At 48.6% G+C, this 11,782-nt stretch overlaps 1 protein-coding gene across 5 annotated transcripts in view; it reads right to left on the bottom strand.

Annotated features, from left to right (window-relative positions):
* The window catches only part of ZNF362 (zinc finger protein 362), a 43,756-nt gene that overhangs the window by 2,382 nt on the left and 29,592 nt on the right, over positions 1 to 11,782 (bottom strand). For all 5 annotated transcript variants that reach the window (XM_070459112.1, XM_070459115.1, XM_070459114.1 and 2 more), the window contains 2 exons: positions 6,227 to 6,305; positions 5,968 to 6,126 (listed from right to left, as the gene is read on the bottom strand). In XM_070459112.1, coding sequence (XP_070315213.1) covers positions 5,968 to 6,126; positions 6,227 to 6,305 — 238 coding nt within the window. The remainder of the gene's footprint in view (positions 1 to 5,967; positions 6,127 to 6,226; positions 6,306 to 11,782) is intronic.

The following is an 11,782-nucleotide window of genomic DNA, read 5'->3' as shown; positions in this document are numbered from 1 at the left end:
CACTGCTTCCCTAGCCTCTATATTTCATTCTAGGTGGTGATGGGAGCCCCAGCAGAAGCATCCCCAAGCTCTACCCTCCCTTGGGAAGAATTGGGGCCTGATCTGACTGGTGACTTTAGAAGCATAAACTGGGCATGCTCGGTTCATCCTTTGAGCACTGTCCCAGCCTTGGCTGAGTCTGACCTGAGGCACCCAAGACTGGGTGGGTGAGGTGACCCAAGGCTCACCTGCAGACCCACAGACCCTCACACTAAGCTGCCAAGTGGTGCTCTGGTTTCCATCTGCCACTTCTTGGCTTCCTACCTCAGTTTGCTCAACATTGGGCAGAGGAAGCCCTCATATGTGGTGACAAAGTGCTATCAAACACCATCAAAGGGAAGCAATCAGCAAAATCCACTCAAGGAGACTATGCTTCAATGAGTAAGTTGCAAAGAAGAGGCAGTGGGATCGGGGTGGGGGCAAGGAAGAATAGTTTAAAAGCTATACTGACCCAGTACAATGTAAGAATTTTATTTGGATCTTGATTAAAAAATATAATTTATAAATAAATAAAATTATAAATTATGCCATCCATGAGACAAATGAAAGTGTGAATACCAACTGGGTATTTGATGATATTAAGGAATGTGGTCCACTGGTGAAGGGAATGGCAAACCACTTCAGTATTCTTGCCTTGAGAACCCCATGAACAGTATGAAAAGGCAAAATGTGATCGGGAAGGGGAACACATGCAAATCCATGGCTGATTCATGTCAATGTATGGCAAAAACCACTACAATATTGTAAAGTAATTAGCTTCCAACTAATAAAAATAAATGAAAAAAAAAAAAAAGAAAGAAAAGGCAAAATGATTGGACACTGAAAGATGAACTCCCCAGTTGGTAGGTGCCCAATATGCTACTGGGAGATCAGTGGAAAAATAACTCCAGAAAGAATGAAGGGATGGAGCCAAAGCAAAAACAATACCCAGCTGTAGATGTGACTGGTGATAGAAGCAAGGTCCAATACTGTAAAGAGCAATATTGCATAGGAACCTGGAATGTTAGGTCCAAGAATCAAGGCAAATTGGAGTGGTCAAACAGGAGATGGCACGAGTGAATGTCAGCATTCTAGGAATCAGCAAATTAAAATGGACTGGAATGGGTGAATTTAACTCAGATGGCCATTATATCTACTACTGTGGGCAGGAATTCCCTTAGAAGAAATGGAGTAGCCATCATAGTCAACAAAAGAGTCCGAAATGCAGTACGTGGATGCAATCTCAAAAACTACAGAATGATCTCTGTTCATTTCCAAGACAAACCATTCAATATCACAGTAATCCAAGCCTATGCCCCAACCAGTAATGCTGAAGAAACTGAAGTTGAATGGTTCTATGAAGACCTACAAGACCTTTTAGAACTAACACCCAAAAAAGATGCCCTTTTCATTATAGGGGACTGGAATGCAAAAGTAGGAAGTCAAGAAACACCTGGAGTAACAGGCAAATTTGGCCTTGGAGTACGGAATAAAGCAGGGCAAAGGCTAAGAGAGTTCTGCCAAGGGAATGCACTGGTCATAGCAAACACCCTCTTCCAACAACACAAGAGAAGACTCTACACATGGACATCACCCGATGGTCAACACTGAAATCAGATTGATTATATTCTTTGCAGCCAAAGATGGAGAAGCTCTATATAGTCAGCAAAAACAAGACCGGGAGCTGACTGTGGCTCAGATCATGAATTCCTTATTGCCAAACTCAAACTTAAGTTGAAGAAAGTAGGGAAAACCACTAGACCATTCAGGTATGACCTAAATCAAATCCCTTATGACTATACAGTGGAAGTGAGAAATAGATTTAAGGGACTAGATCTGATAGACAGAGTGCCTGATGAACTATGGACGGAGGTTCGTGACATTGTACAGGAGACAGGGATCAAGATCATCCCCATGGAAAAGAAATGCAAAAAGGCAAAATGGTTGTCTGAGGAGGCCTTACTAATAGCTGTGAAAAGAAGAGAAGCAAAAAGCAAAGGAGAAAAGGAAAGATATTCCCATCTGAATGCAGAGTTCCAAAGAATAGCCTTCCTCAGCAATCAATGCAAAGAAACAGAGGAAAACAATCGAATGGGAAAGACTAGAGACCTCTTCAAGAAAATTAGAGATACCAAGGGAACATTTCATGCAAAGATGGGCACCATAAAGGACAGAAATGGTATGGACCTAACAGAAGCAGAAGATATTAAGAAGAGGTGGCAAGAATACACAGAAGAACTATACAAAAAAGATCTTCATGACCCAGATAATCATGATGGTGTGATCACTCACCTAGAGCCAGACATCCTGGAATGTGAAGTCAAGTGAGCCTTAGAAAGCATCACTACGAACAAAGCTAGTGGAGGTGATGGAATTCCAGTTGAGCTATTTCAAATCCTGAAAGATGATGCGTGAAAGTGCTGTAAACATCCTGGAATGTGAAGTCAAGTGAGCCTTAGAAAGCATCACTACGAACAAAGCTAGTGGAGGTGATGGAATTCCAGTTGAGCTATTTCAAATCCTGAAAGATGATGCGTGAAAGTGCTGTACTCAATATGCCAGCAAATTTGGAAAACTCAGCAGTGGTCACAGGACTGGGAAAGGTCAGTTTTCATTCCAATCCCAAAGTAAGGCAATGCCAAAGAATGCTCAAACTACTGCACGATTGCACTCATCTCACACACTAGCAAAGTAATGCTCAAAATTCTCCAAGCCAGGCTTCAGCAATACGTGAACCGTGAACTTCCAGATGTTCAAGCTGGTTTTAGAAAACGCAGAGGAACCAGAGATCAAATTGCCAACATCTGCTGGATCATTGAAAAAGCAAGAGTTCCAGAAAAACATCTATTTCTGCTTTATTGACTATATGAAAGCCTTTGACTGTGTGGATCACAATAAACTGTGGAAAATTCTGAAAGAGATGGGAATACCTAACCACCTGACCTGCCTCCTGAGAAATCTGTATGCAGGTCAGGAAACAACATTTAGAACTGGACATGGAACAACAGACTGGTTCCAAATAGGAAAAGGAATACATCAAGGCTGTATTTTGTCACCCTGCTTATTTAACTTATATGCAGAGTACATCATAAGGAACGCTGGACTGGAAGAAGCACAAGCTGGAATCAAGATTGCCTGGAGAAATATCAATAACCTCAGATATGCAGATGACACTACCCTTATGGCAGAAAGTGAAGAGGAACTAAAAAGTCTCTTGATGAAAGTGAAAGAGGAGAGTGAAAAAGTTGGCTTCAAGCTCAACATTCAGAAAACTAAAATCATGGCATCTGGTCCCATCACTTCATGGGAAACAGATGGGCAAACAGTGGAAAGAGTGTCAGACTTTACTTTTTGGGCTCCAAAATCACTGCAGATGGTGATTGCAGCCATGAAATTGGAAGACGCTTACTTCTTGGAAGGAAGGTTATGATCAACATAGATAGCATACTAAAAAGCAGAGACATTACTTTGCCAACAAAGGTCCATCTAGTCAAGGCTATGGTTTTTCCAGGGGTCATGTATGGATATTAGAGTTGGACTGTGAAGAAAGCTGAGCACAGAAGAATTGATGCTTTTTAACTGTGGTGTTGCAGAAGACTCTTAGAGTCCCTTGGACTGCAAGGAGATCCAACCAGTCCAACCTAAAGGAGATCAGTCCTGGGTGTTCATTGGAAAGACTGATGCTGAAGCTAAAACTCCAATACTTTGGCCACTGCATGTGAAGAGTTGACTAATTGGAAAAGACCCTGATGCTGGGAGGGATTGGGGGCAGGAGAAGGGGATGACAGAGGATGAGATGGCTGGATGGCATCACCGACTCGATGGACATGAGTTTGAGTAAACTCCGGGAGTTGGTAATGGACAGGGAGGCCTGGCGTGCTGCGGTTCATGGGGTCACAAAGAGTCGGACATGACTGAGCGACTGAACTAACTAACTAAGGACTATGGTGAATCATTTTAAGCTATTATAAAGGTATTGTGGATAAGTTTTTTAAAAAAGAGTGTGTTTAAAGACACAAAGTGAAAATTTTCAGATGGAACAACATGATGTCAGTTTTATTTAAAAAAACAGAGGATGGATGCAGAAGGACTGGTTGATGCCAGGTTCTGGGGGCTGATGGGAACATGCATGCATGCTCAATTGTGTCTGACTCTTTTCAACCCCATAGACTGTAGTCCGCCAGGTTCCTCTGTCTATGGGATTTCCCAGGCAAGAATACTGGAGTGGATTGCCACTTTCTCCTCCAGAGGATCTTCCCCACTTAGGGATCGAACCCACATCTCCTGTATCTCCTGCATTGGCAGGCTTCTTCACCACTGAGCCACCTGGGAAGCCCCGATGGAAACAGCAGGGCTCACTATTCGCAAATGTTCCTTTCAGGTATTATAGTAGTTTAAAAGTCAATCCACTAAAATGTTTTTTCAGAAAAGGTAATTATTCTTGTTCTGTGGAGTCCAGTCAGGCCCAGTTCAGGGTGGAGCCTCAGGCCAGGTGAGATCTGACAGCCCCTTTCTCCCAGAGTTCAGATCCCCTCTAAGAACCACGGCTCTGAAGGCTGGTGACCCCTCTAAGGTGCGATCCATGTGCTCCCTCCAGCCAAAGTGAACTTTCAAAAGAACCCTTCTGGACAGTCTTCTCCCCATGGGTCCCCGCTCTGCCTGGGAAAACATGCAAACTTCCTAACAGGGCCCCACAGCCTCATGTGCCCTAATTATTTTTCGTTTCTGGAACACACTGCGTTGGTTCCACCTAGGGTGTTTGCATTCACTGTCCACCTGCTTGGAAAGGTCCTCCCCTCCTCTTCTCCTCACCTGGCCAATTATCCTCCATGCCTTCTTCTAAATGTGACTTCCTCACACACCTACCCCAAACCAACTCCCTTCCCCAACTCCATTTTATCCTCCCTGCAGCTGTGTTTCAAAACATATGTTTCTTTTTTTTCCTTTATAGCTGAGGTTCTCAATCAGAGGCAATTTCTCTCCCAAAGGACATTTGGCAAAGTCTAGAGGCATTTTCCAAGAGTGGCTGCTAAGGGGAATGTGGCCAAGGATGTTGCTAAACATCCTATAATGCTCAGGACAGCATCCCCAGCAAAAATGTCAACATGGGCCGAGGTTGAGAAAGCCTGCTGGAGAGCAGTTTCTGTCATCTGTCACTACATATTCACTTGTGTGGTTACTTGTTTAACGTCTGTCTCCAGCGGTAGACTCTTAACCTGCCTGCAGGCAAAGAATATGTCTGTTTGATTCATCCTGATTCCAAGTGCCTGGCACAAGTGTTCAGTAAACACTGGGTAAATAAATAACTGTGTTAGCTGAGGTCTATCAGGCACTGACTCTGCCAGTCAACAGTCCTATGAATTAAGAACTATTAGCTCCTCCATTTTACAGATGAGGAAACTGAGGCTTGGGGATCCCTGGGTACATGTGGGGGTCTGTTAACCAGAATATCTGGTTAGGCCGAAGGACATACATGAGTGACTCACCTGAACTCCCTCTCCTGGGTCTGAAAGTCCCTTGTTTAGGGAAATTTCCACCCGAGGACAGGGGATTGGCACCTTTCTGTCGCTGTTTGGACCTTTCCTGGTAGACGAGAGTGACTCTGGGCCAGGTCACTATGCCCCCTTGTGGCCATTACCGGGATTGCAGCTTCCCCAGTGGGGAAAAGGCCCACTTCCCTCCGTGGCTCTGGGAAGCAGGGTGACAGGCCCCTCTCCACCACTGCCTGGAGGAAACCACACCTCTGGCACCCAGGCTAAAGGCTGCCCGAGGGGAGCTTAGCCTGAGGCAGCCAAAAACAGAACAGGGAAGTGAACGGCCCAGCTCTGCCATTCACTGTGACCTTACCCTCTCTTTCCAGGGCCTCAGTTTCCTCATCTGGGAAATGGGAGCATCAGTACAGGTCTGAGGCTGGGGTGAGGGAGAGGCTCCTGGAGGCCCGGCACTCACCGAGGTGTAGGCCCGCCCACACATGCTGCAGCAGTAGGCCTTGGCGTGCTTGATGGCGTGGGCCGAGAGGTGGATCTGCAGGGAGGCGGAGTCCGAGTAGGCCCGGTAGCAGTTGGGACACTTGTAGGGCTTGTCCTTGTTGTGCTGGCGCTGGTGAGACTGTGGGGAGCACAGCGGGGTCAGGAAGCAGCTGGGCTCCCCTGGAGGGGGTGGAGGGGGCCGTGCACCTAGCAGGCGGAGCGGGCAGGCAGGCACTCACCTGGAGGTTGGAGAGCTGAGTGAAAGCCTTTTCGCAGCCAGGATGTGGGCACTTGTAGGGTCTGTCGCCTGTGTGGATTCTGCAATGGGGAGTCCAGTGAGGCGGAGTCCCTGGCAGGTCCCCCAGGCCAGCTCCGGCCCCCAGGCCCTTGGCTGGCCTGTCCCACACCTCTGGCCCCCAAGCCTCCCAGGCTCCCTGCTCCACACATTTTCCCTCCCAACCCCGAGTGAGCCCCAGGCAAGAGCTGGGGCTCTTCAAAGGCCAGCCCTGTCCTTTCTTCTCCGGCCTCCCACTGCCGGTCTGTGACCAGCGCCTCCAGGCTCCTCACAGGGCCCCACTAAACCCAGCCCTCCACCAGCACCCACTCAGGCCTCACAATCATCACAGTGGGCTTACTTTGACTGCATTCTGCCCCTCTTCTAAAAAAGTCACCTACAGACCAACCCACTGAAAAGAACAGATTCACAGCTTTGCCAGGACCTTTCCTGCCTGCCTGCCTCTCTTAGGAGACAACTCCCCAACTGGCCCCTAGTTTTCATGTCCTGCCCCCCCAAAGATGTGGCTATCTGGTCACCCCAGCTACTGAGAGACTTCAGGGCAGGGTGGCCCTGAAGGTCAGCCCCTCTGTGTCCTTTCTGTGAGCCCCTTTTTGTTCTCATCCTGGCTCCACCATTTACTAGCCGGGTGACCTTGGTCAAATCACTGTGCCTCTGTTTCCTCATCTGCAAAATGGGTATAAAAACACAGTCCCTACCTCACTGGGCTTTGTGAAGATTACATTAGATGATATGCAAAGGGGCTTAGCCAAATATCAGCACGAAGTCAGTACACCATCACCACATACCATTATTATTATTATTCATTCATTTAACAATTACTGTGTCAGGCACCTGGGTGCCAGGCACCACCCTGGGTGCTTGGAACATATATGTGAACAAAACAGACAAAACTCACTGCCTCATGGAAACAAACAACAAGAGTGAAATAAGTAAGTAAAGCATGTGTAGAAGGTAATAAGTGCTCAGAGAAGAAAGCGGATGAGAGGGGTCATGTCAGGGGTGCAATCTTAATTAGGGTAATGGGGGTCCTCACGGAGAAGGAGACTTGGGAGCAGTGACTTCAAGGCTGATGGCTGAGCTTTCTGATGGCTGCTGCCACCTGCACTTGCCTAGCAGCCAGGTGAGGATGGAAGCGGACTGGGATCCAGTACAAAACCGGGGCTCAGGAGCGCGGCACACACACACGGACGGGAGACCCTCCCTGCTCTCGTAGGCTTGTCCTCAGTCACCTGCTCTGGCAAATCCTGTGCCAAGCAGATGGGCAACGAAATGCAGGCTAGACATGGACCTCTTTTGCCTAAGTTGCCAACAAGAATTAGATGGGAGGGGGAAATCCAGCTCTGACCACGTGGTCCAGCTCCTTCCCGAAAGCCCCAGCCCCCTGGGTTTGCTCTACCCATCAACAGATTCATCAAACAACTAAGGTTCCTCTGGCCAGGCCCCATGCTGACCAGGCTGGAATAAAGAACACTCACTGCCATCAGTGAACCCATGGCCTTGACTGCCCACTATGAACACCGACAGTCCAGATTCCCTAGAGTGCCATCAAGGCCCTTCACCTGCGGTCGGCCTCACCTCTCTGCTCCTGCACCCTGCGTCCTGGCAGGAGGACCATTTCTCATCTGCAACCATGTCTGATGGATGCTTCTGCTCACCACCCTTGTGCCCTGGCTGCATCCTCAGCATGCGGCTGCCCCTCCTGTCTTCTCTACTAGACAGGGAGCCCCAACGGCAGGGACAGCGCATCTCAGGCTGCGTGGAGACAGGCCAGGTGGAGCTGGGCTGCAGTTCTGAGGACCTCTATTCTACCTGCACTTTTAGGGGCGTCACATGTTTGGGGACATCATCCCAGGCTGCTGCACCCCATCTCTACAATGGGAGCACCTTAACGGTCACCTGGACCAGTTGCGCCTGCTGCCAGAAACCTTCCATTTCATCCTATCCTTGCCCCCACCCCCCCAAGGGCTGTGGAACTTGATCAGCTAGGGGTCAGGTGGCAGAGGGGACCAAGGCACCCCAGGACGTATACTGATTTTAAACCCCACAATGCCCACCCCAAAGTCCATGCCTCCCACTGCTGCCCAGGTCATGCCTCTTACCCGCCCCAAGGCTCCAGCCCTGCCACCCCCCTCCAATCCCACCCGGAACATTTCAGTCCCTTCCTACCTTCCGTCCTGTATCCAGACTGCTCTTCTAGGCACACTCTTCCCCCAGCTCATACCTGGCTAGAACCTAGACTCCAGGTCTCAGTATAAAAGTCCCTTGATCGGGGAAGCTTTTCCTGACCCCCCAGCCTAGACCTGGCCCCTGCACCTACCCCCGAGCAGAAGTCCGTGTGTGGGCACGTGCTTTGTCAATGTCTAGTCACTGACACTGGCTGCCTCCCTCCGTGAGAGCAAGAATGCTCTTGGTCTCTTCACCACCATCATCCCAGGGCCTGGCACAGGCTCCTCAGAGAGGACTCGAAACATAGGAAGGTGAGTTCTTTCCTCCTGAGGTCAGTCACTGACAGCATTACTATGCTTCATATAATCAACACCACCTACCCCTCAGTGGTATTACGAAATACCTTTCTTGTGTTTGTTGACGGACTGACTGATGGTTCTCCAGGGACATCAGGTCCTTCCTTCCGACACTGCTCCTCTGGCTTCCTCCCTGAGTGCCACAGCTGCCCAGCCTCCTTCCTAGACTCTCAGCCTCAGCCTCTCCTCTCCTGACCTCCACCACAGCAGCAGCGTGGGATCCGACCTTGTCACAGCCCTGCTTTGCACCCCCTACATCTCCCCCTTTTCCGGGAGAATCCAAATCCCCAGGCCCCCACCAGCCTGTGAGCCTTTGCTCATGCTGTTCCCCCAGTTGGGAACACCATTTCCACCTCTCACTAGAAAGGGCTACGGACCCTTCCACTCCCAACCCAGATGATCCTCCCCAACCTTCACCACATATTTCCTGCTTTCATGGGATTTTTCACATCCATCAGCCTCCCAGGTCATGGTAGGAGTTCCATGGCACTCAGCACTGGGCTGGCTGGGAAGGGCTTCAGGAAGCCACAGTTCCTCTGATAACTGGCCCCCAAGCTCTTCAGCCTCTGAAATTCAAATCAGGGCCACGTCCTCAATTCCAACAGGAGTCATCTCTTTGCAGGGCATCTTCCCACTAGGGGAGCACCCAGCCCTGACTCCCAACATCTGTAGTGATGGGGGGGGAGCTCACCACCAACTCCAGGCATGGGCAGTGCAGGGAGGCAGAGCTGAAATCAGTGTCCTGGGCTGCTCCCTCACCCAACTAACCACCCCAAGCTCACCCTGGCATTCAGAAGACTCGCCTTGCTCTCCTGCCTGGACCTCGCCCCACCTTCTTCTGCAGCCTGACTTCCCAAACCCGCCTCCTGCACCCCTCTTGCCCTGCACCCCTGCCAAGCCACAGGCTGCTCCTTGGCGCTCTGGCTTGCAACTCACTTCTGCCTCCTCTTAGCAGGGTGGCCTTGGGCAAGTGACTTTGCCTCCCCGAGCTCCCATTTCCTCACCTCTAAAATGGGGATAACAATAAGGATTGTAGGGACTTTCCCAGTGGTCCAGTGGTTAAGAATCTGCCTTTCAATGCAAGGGACTTGGATTCAATCCCTGGCCTGGGAACTAAGATCCCACGAGGCAACTCAGCCCACGTGCCACAGCTACTGGGCTTGTGCTGCTGCTGCTGCTAAGTCACTTCAGTCGTGTCCAACTCTGTGCGACCCCATAGACGGCAGCCCACCAGGCTCCCCTGTCCCTGGGATTCTCCAGGCAAGAATACTGGAGTGGGTTGCCACTTCCTTCTCCAATGCGTGAAAGTGAAAAGGGAAAGTGAAGTCGCCTGTGCTTCCCACAAAAGATTCTGCATGCCGCAACTAAGACCTGACGCACCCCAAAATAATAAATATATTTAAGTATGGATTGTTAAGGACTGTAACTTACAGAAAGGGTGTTCCTAAGACATTTTCACAGCGTTAGCTTTTAATAGACTCACATCTCTTTTAAGATAATTTATGAAAAACAAAGGGGGAATTTATTCTATGTTTAAATAAAATTATGGAGAATTCATTAGTTACCATTTATCCTTTACCTTCCAGGTAAGAAACGGCATGTTACATTGAGTGGCTTTAGTCCCACTGTGTTTCATAACTAAAACAATGATGGATACAGTAAAAACGGACCTTCCTTGAGATGGTTCTCTCTCTGTAGCACTTTTCAGATTCTTTATCTCTTATTTAGAAATAGGTTAGTACTGTGTAAGGACTTTATGGATATCTTGTATATATACAAAGTATGTATAAGGCATACCGTGCATGCCTTACACGGGAATGGACACTTAGAAGCTCTCTGACAAGCAGCAGTTGCTGCTAGGATGTGACTATCATCACACTTGAGAAAACTGACCCTGCCACAATTAGCATCACACATGTACACAACATCACATAGCCAGGAGAAGGAAAACAGAGGCAAAGCCCACTCTGCAGCCCGAATAAACAAGCACAACCAGAGTCACTCTGTCTAGCAGATGTTCCCCAAACAGGTAAAAACATCGAGCCCTTTCTCAGACCTCATAAACTAACCCCCTCATGAGAGTTAGTTTATGAGGACTAACCCCCTCATAAAACAAGGTTATCCCTGATTTCTGCATCGTGGCATCTACAGATGTGTTACCTTCTACAGAAACACAAGACATCTGCTGTATCTCTACCATGAACAGACTCACTACAAATTCCTGTTCATTTTCTCCTTAAAGACACGTGGTATTTATAACTTACAGGGCTGACCCTTCTGAAGTCTGGATTTCTGCAAACACTTTGCGAGTCACCTTTCTCGTCTTGTACCTTCCTTTCACAGATGGAGGTCCCACCGAGATGCTCCAGAGCTGCCAGGCCACTCAGATTGCACAAACCCCTACATGCTTCCAGGCACATCCTTCTCAACTCCCGGGGGATCCTGCTCAACCTGCCCCTAGCTCTACTTTTATTACTTGACTGGAGCTGGTTCTGTTCTGACATGACCTTCTTTTACCCCCTTTATTGCTGGCACAATGTTGGGAAGATGGATTTGATTACATGGCTTGACTGTCTGGTTCTCGATCCAGGGGCAAAAAACAGGAGTCTCTGTGGAATAGTGGAAAACAAGAAACCTGACATCTGGTCGCTTCTTTATGTTTGGCTTTTTTGGGTTTGTTTATCTGAAGGATTCTGGGACTCGCGGGCACTGGGGACACCCACCTCTTTGTCACTGGGTTAGGACACATTGGTTTAATTACACACGCCACTGCGTAATGACTAATAATTTGCCTCTAAATGTTGATAGGACCCTCTTATGTTGCTTGTTTAGTTTCCAACCACTATGAACTCAAATCACTCGGGGAAAAAAGAAGAGAGGGAGAAAAAACTGTGCCCTCAAGAGCAGAGAGCAATCCCTGAACAAGGAACATTCTGACAAAATCCTCTCCCCTCAAGGGCCTGTGAATTTTTTGT

This window comes from Odocoileus virginianus, chromosome 30, assembly GCF_023699985.2.
Source record: "Odocoileus virginianus isolate 20LAN1187 ecotype Illinois chromosome 30, Ovbor_1.2, whole genome shotgun sequence".
Lineage (NCBI taxonomy): Eukaryota > Metazoa > Chordata > Mammalia > Artiodactyla > Cervidae > Odocoileus > Odocoileus virginianus.
Note: the sequence above shows the minus strand (reverse complement) of the source record. Positions and strands in the feature narration are given on the sequence as shown.